The sequence below is a fragment of the Agrilus planipennis genome, unplaced genomic scaffold (genome assembly GCF_000699045.2).
Source record: "Agrilus planipennis isolate EAB-ADULT unplaced genomic scaffold, Apla_2.0 scaffold90, whole genome shotgun sequence".
Lineage (NCBI taxonomy): Eukaryota > Metazoa > Arthropoda > Insecta > Coleoptera > Buprestidae > Agrilus > Agrilus planipennis.
The window spans coordinates 547514-570171 of record NW_020438865.1 but is presented as its reverse complement, the minus strand read 5'-3'; the positions used below and the strand labels follow the sequence as shown (position 1 = coordinate 570171).

Sequence of the window (22658 nt, the reverse complement as noted above, 5' to 3'; positions counted from 1 at the left end):
GCCGCCCGCGAGGCGGAGCTTGGCAAGACGCTTCTTGTGCGCCGCGACGACCTCTGAAGAAGATGCTAACGTCGACGTCTGCAATACGAACTACTGACGGCGTTGCCGAATTATTTCTTTTTTATTGTAAACGAAATGAGTCTACTGGTTACAACTTCAACTCGATGAGAAGACGCCCCCTTATTCTTTGTTTTATTTTTTTCAAGAGTAATAAAACCTGTGTTTTATAAACGCTACACTTAAATATCTGTGAGCCATTAGTACATAGTATATTTATAGGCAATTCTACTAAATTATGTAATAAAAAAGGTATGAATTGCAGTTTGACGTTGTTTGTATGTAATGTTTATTTTCTAATGATACTTCTTTTGTAGGATAGATACATATAACCTGGCTAAATAAATTTAGACTTGATTATTATCATCATTATAAGGTTGTCACTTCTAAGACTGGTTGGACACGAACTTCCACTCATTCCTATCTTGAGCTAATCTTCGCGTTTCTCTAAAACTAGAACATCCCACGATCCCAGATCCTTAACTATTTGTAAACGGTCGTCTAATGAAGTCTACCTCTACTCCTCTTAACTTTTCTGTTTCTAATATGTCTCTAGCTAGCCGTTCATCACTAAAAAGGTGTCCTACCAACCTATTTCGTCTATTTCATATTGTCTTCTATACGCCCGAACAGAAAAAAAAAACAATGGAGTAGGTAGCTAGTAATTTGTATTAACAGTGAGTCCAAAAGTATTCTCAGAATTGCCTCACCACGTCAGGATTTTTTTCAATTCAACAAATTTTTGGCTTTGTAGAGATTGAAGTGAAAAGGCGAAATAATTAAGAGAGTCCTTTCTGAGGTATCTTTTATCACTGAACTCGAAATTTGATCTAAAAATTGCCCTAGCATTTCAGGATTATGAAATTTTAATGTACAAGGACAGTTTTGGAGTCAAATTCGAATTTGTTCCAACCAAACAAGTCAAATTAGTAACCTTCCGATTTTGAGGTAAAGTGGTTTCAGAATCTTGATACGCTGGAGCATTTATGAAGTCACATTTGAGTTTACTGAAAAAAAATACCTAAGAGAGGACTTCCCCTTTATTATTTTGTCCTTGTATGGCTAGGACGGAGTCAGATTTGAGTTCCCTGTTGATAAAAGTATAGAAAATGCGTTGACTTTTAGGCAATGAACTCGAATATAGCTCGAGAATTACTAAAACTTCGACATATCTTATATCATAACCAAAGAAGTTCAATTATTATCATTTGAACTTAAGGATATATCATAACATTGATACGTTAAGGAAATTATGAGATCAGATACTTATATATCGCAGTCAATTACCTAACATGATCACTAGCAAGATGTATTTAAGTAAATATATAACTGATAGTCTCGGTATGCATTCCTCTACATAAATATTTAAATAAGAATAAAAAACCAATACCTGTGCCACAAAATTTAATATACAGGCAGCTATGGATTAATTTTAGTTAAATAAATAAATCATCCTGATAAGGTCGTCAGTCCTAAGACTAGTTCGACATGCACCTCCACGTTTTCCTATCCTGTGCTATTCTTCGCATTTCCTAAGACTAGAACATCCCATGTCCTTAACCTTGCTAACCTTTTCTTTTCCGCCGCGTCTACTGTTCATGTTTCGTACCCGTACGGCGCCTCTCTCCAGACATACACCTATAATATTATTTTTCGAATTAATCGTTGGCGAGCATAGAAGGTGACTCGACCCTGCGCTACCCTCTGTTTTATATCTCTACTGCTCCTTCCATCCTGAGTTATCTATCTGACTTCCTCGATATCGAAAATTAAACCACTCACACAATCTAATTTTTCGCTTCCTTTATATTCGCCCTTTTCGCCCACTATTTTTGTTTTATTTTTATTTCCTTTCATACAACACTGTTTTGTCAATACCGCTTTCATTTCTAACTCCTCCTTGCAAGATGCTAATACTGGTATATCATCTACAAATCTAAGCATTCTAATCTTTTGCCCCTGTATATCTATCCCTACAGTTGTCCTGTCTTTAAATTAATAAATCTTTTCGGAAAAATTGTCTTTGATTATTTTTACGTTTAGATAGTGTTAATGTGCAAAAACGTCATCGCAGTGACGTGTAATCGTAAAAGAAGCAGTGGTCTTTGAAATCACTTGTCAAAAGGAATTTAAGCCAACTGTCAGGGTATTAAATTGACAAGGAGTGAAGTTGAAATGCTTTCATGGCAAACTGAGATGCAATTCAATTGTGAAGGGGCAACTAAAGTTACTTTTTTGAATTAATTATTTCTAGACGCAATCGTGAAGCGTTTAATATTCTAAAGTTCCTCTCGGTATTTTACTACTTAATTCTCTCCATACTGTGTTAAAATGTCTGAGAAAAAGAATAAATTGGAAAACAAAAAATATATTTTTTATAGTTTTATTGCCCGAAAAGTGACTGGATCTAAAATATATTGTCTTGTAATTGCACTATTTAGGTCTATACTAAGGCAAAAGTATGTGTAAATATGCTAATTACGACTTCCTCTGATTTTCCACAGATGTAATTAAAATTTCGAATACGTGATCATTACTTACTTTTTAAATAATAAAGGCAAAAGCAGTTATGAATTATCCTTAAAAAAGTTGAAATGCAAGATAATTAACCTTTTTAGGTCCACAGTCTCTTCCTGAAGTCCTAGACCTAGACGATTACAATGAATAGTTATTGAGAGAGTTCAGTAAATAATACCCCTCCACTTAGGGTACGGTAAAAGTAAGAACCTTTCCTTTATTTTAAAAACGCTTTCCTGTGATACTTTACAGAACGACGTGCGTAAAAATATCGTCAAGAAACATAACAACGGACTCCTGCGAATTCAACACCTGCTCTAAAACAATCGATAAAGAAAAGAACGCTACGTAATAGGTCACGAATTTGCCATAATCAAACTTTTGTCTTGTTAATTAGTCAAGGATAGAAATTTTTATATTTGATTTCAATATTTTAATATTCTTTTAATTTCATAAAAAAATAGAGTAAAAGCTGGTTTACTAGACTGAACCAAATCCAGATCTACCTCTGCTCATCTTAATTCTTCTTTCATGTCTAATTAGCCATTCACGTTTGAGAAGGCACCCTACCAAATTGGTCTATATTGTACGTCTTACAAGAAATATTACAATAGTTCTACTATACAACCTAAAACATTCATGTTAATTGGAGAAATAATTATTATGTGAATCTTTAAACAAAGAATGTTATTTCTGACTGTTGAATGGTTCAAATTTTTCAGTACAAGAAGGGAAAATATTTCTTCAAAATATGAATGTTAATCTTATTCCTTTGTAGTGTTGCCTGCTACAATCTACAATACATTACATAGAAAACATGTCAGGCTGAAAAAGTTAAATTAATAGACGAATATCCCCAAACGCGGCTTTAAAGTGTCTACTAATTCACCTAACATCTTCGTTTAAGATAGACATCAGACAGTTTACCGAAAAATTTGTTAGTTATTTTTGAGTGGTGGTGTATTTGAATAATACACACAGATAACTGGAAAGAGGTTCTCTGGTAGACGTGTTTTTAATGAAATTAATGATGGAATTAGGGAGCATGTTTAANAACATGTCGCTATTCGTAAAAATGGACTTTATTGTAATAAACATATAGAAATATTAAAATCACCCGAAAATATTTGTACAATAATTGCACCTTTATTGTGTTTAGCACAAATCAATTAAAATACATATCTTGTGCTATTACACGAAACTCCTTGAATGTCCTTACAGGAAAGCGCTTAATTTCAGTATTGTCAGATAAAATTGGTGCTAAGTGAATTTTTAAAAAACGTAAACTACAGACTGAAACACGAAAGTTTCTAATGAATTTTAGGAACACTGTAATTTCGCTAACCCCACAATTTATCTGTATTCGTGCGAATCCAGAGTTATGGGAGCAATTTCGACGCATCTTGACGCCTCGGAGGATCCCTCTGTCCTTCTTACCAACGTATTTTCCCTTTTATCCATCTCATTTTGCCTCGTCAACGGCGTGCAAAGCGGCAATTCCCTAAGTTGCTCGATAAGTCTCCACTGACAGATGGTTACAGATGTTACGAAGAGTACGCATACTGATGGTTATGGTATGTAAACACTTTCTTGCCTATTTATTTATATGGTTTACTTTTTAAACCTCAATCTACCCTAGACAAGCAAGTTATATTTTTACTATTTATAAACTGCTTCTAAATTTCCACGACAAATAGTCATTACCATTATAATCTTCAAAAACACTAATTATCCTTATTTCACAAGAAAAGATTATGCAACAAAAATCATTTGGTAAATGTCTAGATGATGTCTAGGGTGGGTGGGATCGAAAGAGGAGGTCTCTCCCACCACTGTACCATAAAAAGTTCGTGACGGTCTTACCCTCATAAAAAGTTATGGGGGTTAGATGGGGGTGGGGATAGGGGGGTTCGATGACTATATAAATATTTACATGGCTAGAAATGTTTAAAAATTGGCATATTTATTAACTTTGAACCCCCATAATTTTTATATGGGTGAGACCGCCACAATCTTTTTATGGTACAGTCGTGGGGGAGACCTCCTCTTTCGATGCCCCCCATCCTAGACATCATCTAGACCTTTACCAATCATTTTTATAAATCAAAAATACAACGTATTTTATGACTTAATATTAACTGTTACATTACATACATAGTTTTCCTCATTTTGTCTCTATTTTTAATAAATATGTACCGATCTAATTTTAAAACATAATTTAAATAATTATGTGTAATAGCGCTTCGGAAGGTAATAGTTAAAAAAATATCGGAACTACTTTCGAATATTAACATTCTCACATTTGTTTTCGTAAATCAGATCAACGTTACTATCATTTAAGGGAGGTTAGACATAAGTGACATAATTCTTACATCCGACATTCGGTGAATTACAGCTGGGGCTAAGTGCTGTCAACACTAATATAATCCGCAACGTCAGTGTTGATGTTTACTCGAATTTATGTACTGACATACATACATATAAAACATAAAGGAACATTTTTCTATTTCCTAATTTAGGACCTACTCGGTATATTATTATTATTGATCGATTTTGTATTAAAAAGGACACGGTAAAAAGCTAGGTATATTGCATATGTTCCTGCATTAATTGGATAATTTCGTTTTAAATGTATGTTATCGGAAATGTTTGAAATCCGTCATTGTATACAATTCCTAGGAAATGTATAGAATTCCTAAAATCGCCCGGAAATGTGTGAAATAAATTTTATTAGATACATTTCCTAAATAGCAATCGCAAATGTATTGCAAGTAATACTCAATAGGCAATAATACGACAGGCTGTTTGGAGATGTACCTATATCCATTGGTGACGTCATTGTTTTGTTAGGGAAATTTATGACAGACTGGAGTTTCTTTAATACCCCTGCCCGTCGGAGGCGGGCTGATATGTTAGATGTTAGAATAATGTTACGAGGTTAACTTCGTTTCAGCAAACACAATGCCTTAAATTTTTAGTATTTTGTAAATGTATACATTTCCCAGAACATATATTTTTGAAAAAATATTTTATACAATTCCTAAAANTTTTATTCATTTTATTCACAGAAAGCATTAGTTTTATACATTTCCTAGTACAATATCGGAATTTCATACAATTCTTAGGAAATGTATACATTTCCCAGGATATGTCTGTATTAAAAAAATCTTTGAAACAACAATATCGGAATTTCATACAATTCTTAGGAAATGTATACATTTCCCAGGATATGTCTGTATTAAAAAAATCTTTGAAAAAATATTTTATACAATTCCTAAAATTTCATACATTTCCTGTACAATTTTAATAATGAAATGTGTGGGTAGAGGCGAAAGAGCGCTAAAATAAGGTCAGTTTACAATCCCCAATTCTTAAAAAAGCGGAAACGATCAAAACAGGAACCTCATCACGCGACCGTTGCAATGACGCCACCCCACCTTAAGTCACCCTGTTCATTCTTTTACGTTACCGCCGCGCATAGCACATATGCCCGACAACGTTCGACGATAATATCAGTACCTGATTCGAACTTGTTAGCGGGTAAAGCTTCTTATCATGTGTAATGCGAGGATTTGGCGCTGTTATACAAAATGTTCCATAAAAGTGGGGTTCATCGAGATATATGGGCAACAAAAGCGTAATCTCGTAGAGAAGAAGACGTTGTGTTTGCGGGCGGAAAAGGAGCACGACGAGGATGAGGAACGGTAAGCCGCTAGCTTCTTCAGCCCATGAATAAATGATAACATTAACTAATCCTATTCGTTCGCCTCTGCAAGCCCAGTTCAAAAGCAAGGACGAGAAAATTATATGCAACCCCAGATTGCTTCGCCTTATGGAATCGAAACAGGTTGCTTCTACCAACACTTCATTAACTGTTAGACATTCCTTTCTTTTTTTGTAAACTTTATCAATTTGAATTTAACTTACGAAACTTACATCAAACGATCCTTCGGTGAGGACCATAATATTACGGTAGGAAAACACTACACCAACGAAGTGCTTCAATGAAATTCATTCCCCTATTAAGCCGAAAATCTTTTTTTGTGTACCACTTAAATTTGAATTAATTTGAGTGTTGCTACTATGTTTTATTACATAAATATTATACCTACACTATACATAGCAATTAATTTTTCCTATGGATTTACTGTTTGCGTAAATTTACTATCTACTAGTAGCATTTATATCAACAGCAACTGTTTATAATTTTAAACAAGCGTTAGAGTGCATTCATTGAAAAAAAAATCCGCTATTAGACAAACAGACAAACTGATCGGTTGACATTTAATTTAAAAGGTCAAATCAAAAGTCAGGACATAGATCTTTCCAATCTTAGCAAACTTCTGTTCTTTTAAGAGTTAATTGTTTTTCCTTTTTTTGCCGAAGGTATACAAGAAGAGTATCTAAATCTCATTTAATTTTCGCAATCGTTGCCACCTCGTTGGGGGAACAACTCAACGCTGAAGTTAGGGAGACGTCGCGTCGGATCGACGCGGCGCGACGCGACTGTGTCTTATAAACAGGCAGCGGTGGAGATGATACAGCAGTAACATAAAAAAAATATTCGTAATTGAAAAGCCATTGACTTTTCTAATTTCTATAAACTTTCTCTGAATTTAATGTTCCTTTAGTTGGAAAATTCAAAAAATTAAATAATAAATACGAAAACTAAAAATACGTCGGAAGCATACTAGGTAGATATGTTGCACTTGTATATTACATTGGTATATATTGTTGCTAAGTTGATAATTTATAAAAACTCGTTCCATTAATTGGTATTTATGAATACAGTCTTTTTGGGAAATATCCAACAAATTCTTGTATTTCTGTACAGAAATATGCGACATTAAAGATAGAACAAACAGTACGCTACTGCTTAGGTCGGGTATCGTCGACTAAGCTTTGACGATATCCTTTGATCGGTGAGGCGAACCGATGATTGCTTGGGCTACATCGAACGACGTGACAGCATGAGGAGGCAAACAGGAGGGCAAGTAAATGCTCAGTGACGGGAGGATGGAGGACAGCTGTTAAAAAGTCCCGATACGCTCGAGGTGGTGCCGACTTCTTTCCTTCGCGATACTAACATAATTAAAGTACAAGCACTGTAATTTTACTTAATTAAATTCCCTATTCTGGCGACGGCGAAGTGAGAAGGACGGAGATCGTTACACGACGGTAGGGACCAAGGAGTAATATCAACTTTTTTCCGACCAATGAACATTAAAACTTGGCATTTAATTTCATCAGAGATCTAAAGGAAGATTTTTTGACCATGAAAAATAGGAGACACGTAAAACCTTCAAAACAAACCAAAATGCTTCTTTGAAATTTCTTTAGAATCACATAAGTTATTTTATAATTAATTCGTAGGTAATTCATATTAGGTTCAAAATGTTATTAACAATAAAGGTCCTTAATGTCATTGCTCCCTCCCTAATAAAATTTTCCACTTTTTATGACGACAATATGTGACAAATTCTGCACTTACCCATACGTCTTAAAAGTGGGTTAAACCACACTATAACCGATTATGAAGGTTTATGTTTTGTACATCAAAAGGAATGATGATTGGTTATTATATATAAAAAATTGATTCGAATTAAAATCAGTAATCACTAATATTTATGTATGTTTCGTTTAATAGACCTTTAAAATCCTGTTTCTTCATCATGACAACAGTATAATAGTTGTTACTTTACTTGCAGATAATTATTTCAAAAAAATCTATAAAAAGATTTATTAGATTTTTAAGATTCTAAGATCGACACGCTGAATCGATTTATAACTTAACTTAAAATCTATTTAAAAAAGTCAGTTGTTGATCATTAAAGTTCGATTCTACCATCAAACAATTTCAGATCGTCAATATCAATCAGATTGTTGATTGTTATTTCTAGAAGGACAGTGTGATTAATACACATTATTTCGCTATACATAGGATCTTGCATGGATTATATACACATATGCGATTACTGTAAAACATGTCCTTACCATTATCGAATAGGAGACTTGTCTTGGAGCCAGAGTGGGCTGTCGGAGGCATACCAGGAACTGAGAGGGTGTACGCTCCGCTTACAAAGCTGCTGGCAAGTAGAGGACCTACTGAAATCAAATAATTATTACGTTACGTTTTGTTATAATACGTATACAATACTAGCGACCCGACCCTTTTCTTTATTTTTATTTAGGATTCTAAATAAAATCACCATTCAAATTTTTATATCCCTATATTCACATCCTTTAGAGACTGAATTTCGAATAATTCATTACTGAACACGTACAAGTCAAGAACAATGGGCAATCTGATTTTCAGTTCGTACGCTTTATGATAAGCAGTTCTCAAGATTTCGTGATGTGCGTATCTGGATGAGTATTGTATTTAGCTTAACTTATGAAAATATTGGATAAATTGTAATTAAAATACACCTAAATAAAATGTGAACCCTTATCAAAACTGATGACTGGTTATCAGTCTTAGCTTTTCATCGTTAACTTTTTTATGAACAATTGCCATAATCGAATAACATAGGCTTAACCTATCAGAACTAAATATAAAAAGATTTAAATGTAAGCATTTCGAATTCATTCTATCTATCAAACTGGGTAAAATATCAATAAAAGCAATTATTAGTATAAATTAGGAGATGCCTAACACTATCTAAAAATAATGTAAATAACCTGACTGAATCCTTTGACAGCAAAAGGTATTTCATTTTTTATTCGGAAAAATATTCTAAAATATGCATCTTTAAGTAATTTGTCATATCTTTACCAAATGAAACGACAGCATAAAACTTGAGTAATCCAATCTTAGTGAATGCGATTTGAAGCCACCTACTGTCTCACTTAAATAGTGTCATCAATAAAAACTTAAATGAAGTGTTAATATATTAGGGCAATCAAAATAATGAAATTGACGCGAAAACTTAATGTTTCAAATTGGTCAAATCATAAACTTGGCATATGTTATATACAAAAATTTTTCAGTTTTAGTTGCGGATATAAACAGGTGTTGGATAATTTCTTCGAATCAGGTTTATGTATTATAATAACTCATGTCGGAAAATAAAATAGTTTATCGTTTTAAAGGCCAAGTATTTATCGAAAGAAACCATTTATAGATGTTGGAATAAATTCGAATATTACGTTAACATAACTGATTTTGTTTTGAAGCCGATACTCGATGTCTGGCAGCCGTTTTATAGATTCATATATACAAAATTCCTGAATAACTTCTTTACACGGAGTTCCTCGGCCGCATTTCTAACATAAGTTAACCGCTGTCGGGCCCAACAATTTCATTTTTTTTTATTCTTTTCTGGGCGACCGTCAGCGGCAGATTTTATGTCGATGGGGAATACGCATCTACCGCGGTTGATGATGACAACAAATGTACTGGCCAAGTCTTGGCGACAAATCACACAATTCGTATCTATAAATCAATTAGGATCTACAGCCCTGACTGGTAACATTGCTAGCATAGACCGCCGCAACATTCGACTCTCTTGTATGTAAAGTAGTACACAGTTGTTAGTTTCCTAAGAAACTAAACGTAGGGCGATACTGAAGCGCGTTTTGGCCGTGCATTCGCCAGGTATAACAAACGCTACACACTTAACGGAACCCTTTTAGTTTTGCCACAGTTTTAGGTGGAAATCTCAATAAAAAAAAAAACAAAAATTGTTTCTATAATGTAAACCGTACAATCTTTTAGGTAACTGTGAAATTGAACCTGAATCCCTACATCTCTGATTTTCTTGAAATTGAAGAGATCGCTCTTAATCTATGCCTTGTTCATTGAAAACTTTTTCACCTTATCGCCCATAAATTAGAGGTCTTCAAGTATTTTATCCCTCATGAGGCAAAACAGCAATGAGACGGCTGCAATCCGAAAGCTAAGAGTAGATGAAGACGTACCTAGATGATATGAATAGACCAGTATAACCTGGAGTTGGGTTAGGGATACACTTTTTGTCAATTTGGGATATCCAACTAGTAAATATATGCAGGCTTCGTATAGGTTTAAATGCAGAATTATTATACAGTGGAATTCGTTATTGATTCCGCCTATATCGACTAACCGCTTAATATGAAGTAATTGCAGTGTTAAGTTTGGTTTTCATATTAAATTCTCTATAGGAAAGTTTGGATATAATGACTCCGTTTAAANTTGGGATATCCAACTAGTAAATATATGCAGGCTTCGTATAGGTTTAAATGCAGAATTATTATACAGTGGAATTCGTTATTGATTCCGCCTATATCGACTAACCGCTTAATATGAAGTAATTGCAGTGTTAAGTTTGGTTTTCATATTAAATTCTCTATAGGAAAGTTTGGATATAATGACTCCGTTTAAAATGACATATCGTTTAATATGACCGATTTTGAAGAAATCATATCCGGCTATAGTGACCGAAATGATTAATAATAACACTTTCGCTCATTTTTCTGACCCTTCTTATGTACATTGATATTACAATTCATCGTTCTTTTTCTTTTTCTGTTAATAAATATATACAATTTGTAGTTGTTCTCTTTATTAAACTATATAATTAACCAAAATAGAAAGTTGTTTATTTTCTAAGACTATGCTTTGTATGACGCCCGCTTAGTATGACGTGTTTATCATTTCCCTTCGATGTCATTATAAGCGGATTCTATTGTAAGTGCATTTCTCGGCTCATAAGCTAGTGAGAAAGCTAGCAAGTTGATGTCTCAAGACAGACAGGATAGTGTAATAGGATGCATTTCTATAAATTGTATTGAAGTTTTACAAGTTAAATCGTACTATTAACCCATTCCCTTATTTATGCACGTTTATTAGGTATCGTATATCTATAATAAAAGGAATGCGTAGGAGTGGTGAAACAATGCTTTACTTTTCTGAATTTTTACGCCCCTTGAGAATCGTAAAGTGTGAAATGGGAATCCGAATGTTTCGTGACTATTGTGAATTCCGTTAAATGGTTCGTATATCGTATAAAAATTTTTAACTACATACATATACACATATACAAAAGAAAAGCAGCGTATGCGAGAACAGTTCCAGCGGTAAGCCTAATCGACAATCGTACGGTAGTGGGAAAACGTCGGCATTTTGAAAACAATCCAAACATAAATAAGTTGTCTGCAGCTTTTGGCTCGAAGAATGCGAACTACACGCCACCGTTTGCTTTTACATGCGAACAAAGATTGCCGATTGTTGTTTATGTAAATAAATTGCCTGTTGTAAAATAGAGTGGACATATACAAATGGCTAATTCGCCACGAAAATTAGCCACTATTTTCATTAAGCAACCACTTTATAAACGATCTAATTCAATCTAGGTTTAGTTTGTGATTTTCCTGAGGGGGCACAGACTATTTCGAAATTAAAAGAAAAACTTTGTGTCTCTAACCAAGGATGACACACACATTGACTGTCTAAATTTATTTTAGGTTTCTAAACGTTTGCATGTGGAATTCTAGTATTTAGTTAGATGGTGGAGAAGGCCAGACTGAACCTGCCTCGAAAAATTTTAACTTATGAGTAGCCTAAGTTTCTTAAGGATTTTGAAATTTCTGTCGGTAATTGCCTCTACCCCTTTTAACTCCTGTTTCTTGAGCCTGTCCGATTACACAATCAGAATATTTAGATGAGAAAATTGTGATATTTTTTAATATATATAATTTTTAAAATCAGTTTTTTTAATTAAAATTCGATTTCGCTGAATTCCCTAAAACTTTTGAATCTTTCCTTAAGTATATATAATAGTAACAAATCCGAAAAGTAGTGTTAAGCAAAGATTTGGCATAAATGGGCACATATAGTATATTTTTGTTTTTTCATCGTAAATTTTTTATCTTGTCATCATAAGGCAAACAAATGCGCTAAAAAAGAAAGCATACATCAAGCTTTGATGTGTGCCTCACATCGACGACGTTCTGAATAAATCGGCATAAGGCAAGGGAGAGATAACCATCCAAACATTGCCAACTCTAGTAGGTCCACATCCCAAATGCACTGAGGTCATTTTCAACTACCACACTATTAATCTTATCCCGCAAAAGGCAGACTGTACATGTGTACATGTCGATAATATGTACTTTAACAAACGAAAAAGCACAACTTTATTATTTAGATTATTGTTCTTATCTCCTAAAATAATTATTTTATTGCCCATTTTAATTTGAAAATGTTATCAATAAACGGGAATTCGCCCTTTACAAAAATATAATACACACAATGAGGCCTGATTGATTAACCGAAGGTTACCATCATTCCTATATATAAACTAATGTTCAAACTGTCCTTTTAAATTTAGCATTAGAAATGAACCACAGATTTGTATCCACTATAAAAAGTAATATGTGTCTCACTAGATGTAACTACGTAATATTTTCTAAAAATATTAATTCCTTCGAAAATAAAATAGCAATTAGTTAAATATTTTACGGCGAGTGTTATTTGCAGAAAGTTTCATGGCCGTGATTCACAAGGAGCTCGCAACCGCAGCGAAGGATTCTACGCCCTTGGCACGTTCCTTGAGCACGTTCTCCAAGGAAGCTACCGAATTGTTAGATCCGCGCACTCACCGAAGGAGAAAATCTCGTACTAGACCACGTCCACCAATACGCACATTAAACTCACTTTAAATAAGAAATTAATCTTAATTAAAGAAGTAATCGTAAATATATGAATAAATTAACGAACATCAAGATTTTACCATCATTAATCTGAGTGAAAAGTATTCGAGTAGTCGTATAATCATATGTCAAGAGATCAGTGGTGGACTAAGCGAGGGGGCGGTACATTCCGGGACTGTGACCCTAGGGAGTCTCAAATTTCAAAAATTCCATTTTTATAAAATTCCACACAAGACTAAAATACGTTCATTGAGTAAGTATAAGAGACAGTTTGGACTCTAGCAGTTGGAGGTCCCGTTATACGTATGCAAAATATATAAACGTAACTTATATATTATTTATCAGGCTATGACGGTTATTAAGGGGCTATGTTCAGCAGGGAATACCCACACCAACACAGCCAATCATGTACTATTAGTACATACACTTTATTACAATTATTATTAATTTTTTATAAAATGTACATTACAAATACCTAATACTTATATACTAATTTCTGAGCTGACCAGAGGCCTAATTTCATTTTGTCACCCTAGGCCTCCGACGCCATTGGTTTCTCCATACAATGACTTCTTCGAATCTTTAACCAATCTTCGCATTTCCCGGAAACTATACAATATCATTAGTCCTTAACTATTTGTTAACAGTAATCTATTCTAGGTTTCCCCCTGTCCCTCTTTACTCCTATTTCTACTTCTAATTTGTTTCATAAGGTGGCCTACCATCTTGTCTCTCTTTTTCCTTATTGATTACCATAATATCCTCTTCTCCTACTGTCTCTAATACCTGCTCATTTCTATCCTCGACATTTTCGTCGTCCATTCATAACACCACCATATTTTAAACGCTTTTAACTCTTTCTTTTCAGTCAGCCCCACCGTCCACATACATTTTTAATAATATTTTTCGAATTTGCTAACAAAGGTAATGACTCGGCCCTGCGCTATCCTTTGTTGTAGGCATGTCTTACTGCTCTTCCATCTTTGAAAATGTGGAAAGCGCAATAGGGCAAAATTACAATTTTTAGAATTTTGGTTGATCATGGCGAATTAAACAAATTTTCGCAATAGTAACAGTATCCAGTAAAGAAAATTGAAAAACCTTTATCAAAAGTGGTGACGGAAACAATTTTATTCGTGCTGTCTAAATATCAACTATCTATCGACTCTTGCTAGGAGGAATTTTAGTGTGAATACGTGTCTTTAGGAATTAATTTTTTTACAAAAAGTGAGGAGATGGTGCAATTCGTTCTGATATCTTTTTACATAAAAGTACGACGAGCATTTCATTCGGAACGTTTGCGAACCGATTGTGTGTAAGCGACTGACAGCAACAGATGCAAGGTATACGGTTGTTCCTCCAATCCAGAAAACCACGATGACGGGATGATAAGGTAATAAGCAAACCAGAGAATATTTAAATACATGAATTATGTAGATGCGTACTTATCCGATTGGACATATTGTGATACTCGGTGATCGTTATTAATAGCGGTCATTTACACACAATGCTGCCGGTTGCAGGACTGTCTTCGAACACGGACAACAGACGGGCAGAGAGATATACAGTTGGCAATACAACAGTTCGCCTGACACCAAATGCGCACGCTCACAATTACTCAGATTGTTTTCTCTTCGAATACAACTTCAAGATTTAAGAGAATCCAGTAGAAGATGAAATCACCATATTACTAATTTTTTGCAAAAGCTTTAAAAGGAATTCTTATTTGTAGGTGTTTTAAAACATTCAAATCACACCAACCATATGAATGTAGTATATATATAAAATAATTCAAGTACTATCTGCATTTTTCCGCCTATTTCTTAAAGTCCCATATAATAAGGGATAATGCACAGTTAACAAGGTCCACAGTAGCTCAGCGGCGTTGTGATGTAGCCACCATGGGGTAAAGCGGTACTAACTCCTTGGCCTCGGAGCTTATTAGGAACCCTAACAGTATCTGAACATATTTTCATACAAAATTACTTGTTGAAGATGGGCAATTTAAAATTGTTTAGATGCTACTTATTATATCTGATACGATCTTTTCGAAATATCAAGAACCTTTCAGTATAATCCAGATTTGCTAGTTTACATAAGTTGCTTATATATACACTAGTGGAGAGTTGAGAATCGAACGTAGGGGTATTGTATTACATGTGCGGCATCATCTTTTGAAAAATATGACGTGGTATACTGAAATTCGTACAAATACCCCTTCAGCCATAAGTTCAATAAATGTAATTTGGAGCTTTGGAGGGGTGTTAGGTTTTTTTCTGTTCAGGACAGTTTCCAGAAAAGCAGGAGATATTTTCAAATAGACAGGATTGATAAATTATATTCCACATATTCACCAAATTACGTATTTTCGCTCGTGTGATATAAAAAGGTAATGAAATGAATATAATTTCTATGTCCGCTGAATGTTTTGCCGTACCTGTATATAGAAAAAAAGGTTAAACTGCATATTTATTAAGCGATAAAAAGATTCTAACTTCACAATTTGCTCAAAAATCTTGAATAAGAGGTGCTAAAAAGGGGTTGTTTCTAGTACTAGTTAATTTTTTTATTATTTACTTATGTACCTAATTGATTTTATAAGGGCTGCTCCTTTCTTTGTTAACAGCTGTTAATATCATACCTATACCCAATCGATTATTCTTCATCAAAGCGTAATAGAAACACAATAAGGTCTTAAATTCTCTTGTAATCATCGGAAAACTGGGTCAAGAACTAGTACCTATATGGCAACATGCATAAATGTATTACTGCTTGATATGTATATAAATATCGGTGGTACAAGATGGCCTTTGCAATATATAAATGTACGTAGTAACTGTCATATCTATAAAAGTGATATATGAACTAGAAAGTTAAATGAAATGTAAAATAAACCCAGCTGCTCTGTAAAATTATGAGGGGATGCTACCTGATTCTCCGTGAGAAATCGGCAGCATTGTTACTGTTTAACATACGGTTAAGTACTATTTATACTCTATAAACATATTATTACGTTCTTTTTTATTAAATAAACCTACTTTCGATATCAAGGATTCTTTCGTTTAATCAAAACTTTTAATTAAAAATCGCTAATTTTAATGTATTCGAGCTACAGCTAAACCATTGCAACAAAGTGGACGGGTTTAAATGTACATATTCGGTAGATGTTTACGATATAACTTGACCGAATATTTCCCTGAATGGAATGTAAAGAGCTAACCTGCCTTGTTAGACTATTTAATTCATTATTATTTGTAATTACAAGAATAAAAATAAGATGCTGAAGTCATTTGCTGTTAACACATTTTGTTAACTAATTACCTGCATACGTACCTTAGGGGTGTAATATGACTTTTATAAAAAGGATGTAGGTACCTATAGCTGCTACTTACGTATTTCTATTTTGTAAATAAAAACTCATAGGGAAACTGTTCGGTTCCTTAAAATATACTTTACAATTGGGCTATTTCATTTTCAATGAAATGTTTGTGTCGTATCCATTCGAAACGTGTCAGCTTTATTTGAAAGTCAGTTAGTTGGATTTACACACTTCCCAGACAGACGTAGGCAGTAAAAGAATTAGCAGTGTGGATTTTCTATTCTTCACTATTTCCGGTCGCGTAGGTACCTGCATGAATGAACTTAAATCGGCAAACCATTCAGACCTTACCCCTGCTAATTGACTCCGAATTTCAAATCTTTTCGGAAGCATTTTAACAAAACTACGTCAAAAGTATAAAAGTTAAAGTTTAAATACTGCAGCCGAGCGCCAATTTTATCAAAAAGAAAGTCAAAACCGTAATCTTACTGTCGATACCGTGGCTTTAAAATATAGACGGCATTTAAAAATCTAAGCTGATTTGACACGTTTGCTACTGATCCTACTGATCAATGACTTTTGTTTTTATACTTGTATAATCGCATGAATATACAACTCCAGGGCCAATAATTTATTGCACCGAGGGTGTCAGCTTTAACGACAAGCGCAGTTTGTTTAGAGGGTGCAAGTAATTACACCACTGAAGCTCCTAACCAGTTTGCTAAACTGTAACGTCAGTCAGTCCGGGAAAACTAGATGCTACGTTTCCAACAGGAGTTACATTTAAATTCGGAGCTACGTTTTAAGATAGGCACGCAAATATGATTAAAAATATTGCTATTAGACACTATGTATTATATTTCCTAACATACTTGAGTATTAGGTATTAGACTTTTAAGAGAATCCTAAAGAAGTGAAAGTTCTTTTGAATTTATTTATAATTATAAAAATTTTGTGGGTATACTTAATTATTGTGTTTAGTAGTATTGGAATAGGAATGTACCTACCACACCAATAGAATAATAGGTGTCATAGGTACCTACAGTAGCAGTCAAGGACTCCCTCCACTGGCTGTCATTCAATGACTCCCGTCAGTAACACATTCTCATATTGTCATATTGTAACTATTGAAAAGTGTGCAGACTGCCTGCCTGTCATTTAGTGCATTGGACCGTAAAGCAGGTGTCCAGATTCTACTTACGAATTTATACGCATGTGACAAATAGAACTCTAATTGATTATCTTCTCAATGAAACAGGGTTACATACATACACCGTTATCTTTTATTTCGAGCAGTAGTGGTTTATTGCTCATAGATCGGACATTTATAATTTTCACTTTTCACCCTTCGTAATCCTGACGAATATGAAAGAACCTTTATACTATACATAATGATGAAATGCTTTTCTTAAATTGTGTCCTTAAACAATTAACTACCTTCAAACAGAATAGCTAGGTACTTTACTCTTTGATGATATCCTTCTTTTTACAGAAGATTATTCAGAGAAACATAAAAACATTAAATAGGTGTTAATTTTAGACAGATTCGAACAAGTTCATTTACTGTAACTGTTTCTGATAAATCTAGTAACGTCAATCTCTTAATTTTCCATGTATCTTCTTACTTGCAATCTCTAGTTTCTATATTCCAAACAAACCTTCTAACATTAAATTACAAATTAGGGAAACTTAATTATTTATTTATTTTTTAATAATAATAATAATAATAAATACGCTCAATAGCACGCACATTTCTTAACACCTCTGTTATATCCCCTTTCCAGACAACACAATATGTTAAATAAGAAACGGAGTTCGGAGTTATTAATAATTCCCGATCGTATTTCAGAGCAAGAAATATTGATATTTCGATGCATATTTCAATAACAGTACATTGGTTTCTACACAACATATCCAAAAAGATATGAGTGAGGTTACTTATTCGTTCGTGATCCTTTCTTATTAAGAGACATCATTAACCGGAATTTTTAATGAAAAGGATTGTAGCAAAAGCATTTAATTCTATTGTAACCGTGAACATGTGCGATAGAATACGTATAAATTAATGTTAGTATGCAGTAGCGATTTTAAAATTTGTCACGGTGATTACAAAGGTAATTTCAGGTATAATTATTGCACGATATGAGCATATGCATGTCCGTTTTGGTAGCTTTAGGGTCGTCTGCAGTGTCAGCAAGCATTCTCTTTTACGAGCACTTATGTGAAGAAAATGGTCGAGTCTGGCAGACGCGGATAATGTACAATGTACGACCAGTTTCAAAAACGTCAATAAATAATGGCGTTCCATCAATCCGTGGTTGTATTTTACGATGACTTTATGACGGAACGTTTAACAGAAGTGTTGCGCTTGGCCACGGTGATTGAACATTGTACACCAATGTCACCGGAGGTTATAACTGCCGACAATATTTATGAACCTGCTTGGGCCTACTATTATCCTCACTGACTGTTATTTTCCATGCCTTAGCCAGTTTTTATTCCATTGGATCAGGTCAATGGTGGCAAATAATCATACTTTCTTTTACACACTAATTCTCAAACAAGTTGTTATGAAATAGTTGTAAACATTTCACTCACCTAGTAGATATCGTTGGTTTAAACAATTTCGAGTTTTTTTTCTGTAATCGGAAAAGCGATAATAACACGAAGTTAAAAATACCTCCATATTGTGGAATTGTTTTTCCTTAGAAATGGAAAGTTTTCTTTAATTTAGTAATAGGAGAACTTTAAAATGGAATTGTGAGCAAAAACTGCCGTTACGGCAACATAACAATTACGTAACTAGAGGGCAAAGGTAATTTAGTATGTAAAAACAGTCACGAATTTTTGCCGGCGTAGGACGCTACGTTCTGTTTGTCAAAATCAATTTTCTCAAAATGCATAAAACTGAACTGATTGCAGGGAGAATAACATGATTAGGGACCGTTTTGTAGAAGTAACTATAGCAGTGAGACCAACGTGAATCACGGTCGTTTGGGTTAACTCTCCTGACTCTCGGAGGCTGTAGGTCAGTTAGACCGATTATACTAAAAATTACTGTCTGTGGATACAATATAATTGAAGATTAGATATATTACACAAGAATTTTGCACAACAGTAATCATGTAACTGTTATAGTGTTAATTTAATTATACTATATAAAAACAACTTTTGAATGTTTCATTCCCACCAGCCACTAATGCTGGTGGGCAAGCAGTCCCTTCGGACTATGCCAGTAGGTAGGGCGGAAGGAGTTCTTCAGCAACCTTTCAGGAATCGTGGGAATGGGTGGATGGTGATTCGGGTGAGAAAGATGAGACGGACGAAATGAAGACAGAAGAGAATGAATAATTATCCCCAGCATTTGCCTAAGTAATCCAAGGAAATCACAGAAAAACTTGGACCAACGCAGACGGATCCGGAATTGAACCGGTGTCCACTCGAACGCTAACCAATGGTCTAAACCTGTAAGCCAAACCATTCGGTTATGCTACAGAATTAATTGTAAGTTACACATTTTCGATGACTGTACCATAAATGTAGTACCTATACATATATAGGGACTTAGCCAGATTTTGCATAAGTCAAGGATGAATTACACCGTCAAGACGTCTTAAATTCCATAAGAATGACAATCGTTGTATCGGGTAAAGTTAATATTCAGGGTGGACTAGCACATGGCCAGAACTTTTATTGCCCTCTGCTACGCCCCTATGCATACATATGTATGAATATGTGAAAAAAACGAAATTTGAAGTTGTTACATTTACAAGCTCGGACGAGTTAACAATGGGCATACGAGTTGGTAGAGGATGTTCGTGTAAATACGTGATTCGGTATGCACGCGGCGTCATACTTGTTGGTGACGACCGCGACACACGCCAAAATCGCGGCAACACGTCCTCACTAATTGCCCTCTAATGGGTAGAACGACCGTTCAGTTTTCGTTACTTTCTGTGATTTAATTCTCGGGACAAATCGACATACAAATTACAAGGCTCCGTTTAACGACTCGCTTTTCTAACGAAATACAAAAATAATAAAACTATGATGCCATCCAATCAAATCAGAATCCAACAGTGTCATAACATGAACAATTTGTACCTGTTTGGATCAATGAGCGTACTAAAATTGTTAATTGCCATTTATCAATATTTGAGTAAAACAGTAAATTGATGATAGTATGTATGTATTGATTTAGCCATGCCAGAGTGTTGTACAAAAGTTTTGTATAATGCTACATGTATGTATACATATAGCACCACATATATAGTGATTACATTTAGCACCTGTGTGGTGATTACTCTTAGCGCGTGTGTGACGCACACATTTATTTGCCTGTGTGGCAATTTGTGCATTTGCTAGCAATTTGTGTCCCTTTACTTCCAACATAGGAACCGGCACTGCCTAGAGGTTTAGACCACTGTTTAGCATTCGGGAGGACGTCGGTTCAATTCCCGGTCCGTCTGCCTTGTTCAAAGTTTTTTTATGGTTTTCTTGGATTACTTAGGCAAATACTGAGGCAGTAATATTCCGCAGATAATCTTTCATTCTCTTCTGTCCTCATTTCGTCCGTCTCATCTTTCTCACCCGAACCACCACCCACCTATTCCCACGATTCCTGAAAGCAGGCTGAAGAGGGCCTTCCGCCCTACCTTCCGGAACTGGCCGTCCACAAGCATTAGTGGCTCGTGGGAATGAAACCTAAAAGGTTTTTTAGTTTTTTTGTTTTGGACGCTAGTTCAATTCCGGTTCCGTCTGCCTAGGTCCAAGTTTTTCTGTGGTTTTCTTGGATAACTTAGGCAAATGCTGGGGCAGTCATATTCCACAGATAATCTTTTATTCTCTTCTGTCTTCATTTCGTCCGTCTCATCTTTCTCACCCGAACCTCCAACCACCCATTCCCACGATTCCTGAAAGGAGGCTGATGAAAAGTCTTCCGGCCTAGTCCGGAGGGACTGCCCGCCCACCAGCATTAGTGGCCGGTGGGAATAAAACACCCAAAAGTTTTTTTCCAAAATAGGACCATGTAACCGAAGGATTTTACATGCTGCCCGGTTGGCATGATTATAGTGATGCAACCAATGAGACTTGGTACTTGGATGTCAGTAAGAGCCTTTACTCATTTCAGGTAGACATATGACATATACCTACATTCCTGAAGAATTTAGTTTATGATATACATTTGCATAAGGATGTGAACGTAAGTGATATCGTACAGAAGTTAATGTTGATAGTTTAGTCAGGGACGCGATTCCTCCAGTGAGTTTTCACATATGATTTTTCATTTATGAAAAATTGAAACTTTGACCAATGCTTCAAAGACGAGTGTCTCTAAAACTCGATACGACTACTATGTAATGAGCCACGTATTTTAGGATAAAAAAAATGAAATTTTTATACCCATAGTTATATTTATACAAACGTACTGTAGAATTTGTAAGTACCTACATAGAGTAAAACGTATAACGAGCACTCAACGTACCGCAAAGTTGGTTCGTTACATGCAAGTACCTAAACGCAACAAACGATCATATGAGCACTAACGTTAATATGCACTACCCACATACTTGTGTGATATAATAACCATGACGCCTATACATTTTCTTTGTTTAAGAAAAATAAAATCGGTCGCTTTATTTCTGCACGCGTTTCATACTTACGTATATACTTATTTAAATATTTATTCAACGTGTAGCTCCTGTCCTAAAATTGCATTTACGCCATTGTAGAATTCGGATCATGAAATGTTATTAATGTAATACGAAATAAGGAGAATTAATGCGTGAATATTTTAAGATTAAAGTGATGATTTGACTACTTTCTAAACTAGTTGATCAGAGCCAAGAAATATACCGAGCGGCATGGCCTAGAGGTCTAGACCATTGCTTAGCATTCCGGAGGACGCCGGTTCGATTCCGGGTCGGTCCGTCTGCCTTGGTAGAAGTTTTTCTGTGGTTTCCTTGGATCACTTAGGCAAATGCTGAGGCAGTAATATTCCACAGATAATCTTTCACTCTCTTCTGTCTTCATTTCGTCCGTCTCATCTTTCTCACCCGAACCACCACCCACCTATTCCCACGATTCCTGAAAGCAAGCTGAAGAGGGCCTTCCGCCCTACCTTCCGGCATAG

At 34.9% G+C, this 22658-nt stretch overlaps 1 protein-coding gene across 7 annotated transcripts in view; it reads right to left on the bottom strand.

Moving 5' to 3' along the window:
• LOC108737283 (E3 ubiquitin-protein ligase Rnf220-like) overlaps window positions 1-22658 on the bottom strand; it is a 75944-nt gene that overhangs the window by 33758 nt on the left and 19528 nt on the right. For 5 of the 7 annotated variants that reach the window (XR_003231310.1, XM_018470024.2, XM_018470029.2 and 2 more), the window contains one exon: window positions 8569-8679. The exons of 1 other annotated variant lie outside the window; for it this stretch is intronic. Coding sequence is in view for 5 of the 6 variants with exons in the window: in XM_018470024.2 (XP_018325526.1) it covers window positions 8569-8679 (111 nt within the window). In the remaining variant the exon portion in view is untranslated. The remainder of the gene's footprint in view (window positions 1-8568; window positions 8680-22658) is intronic. One more of the 7 variants, XM_018470027.2, reaches the window with a different exon arrangement.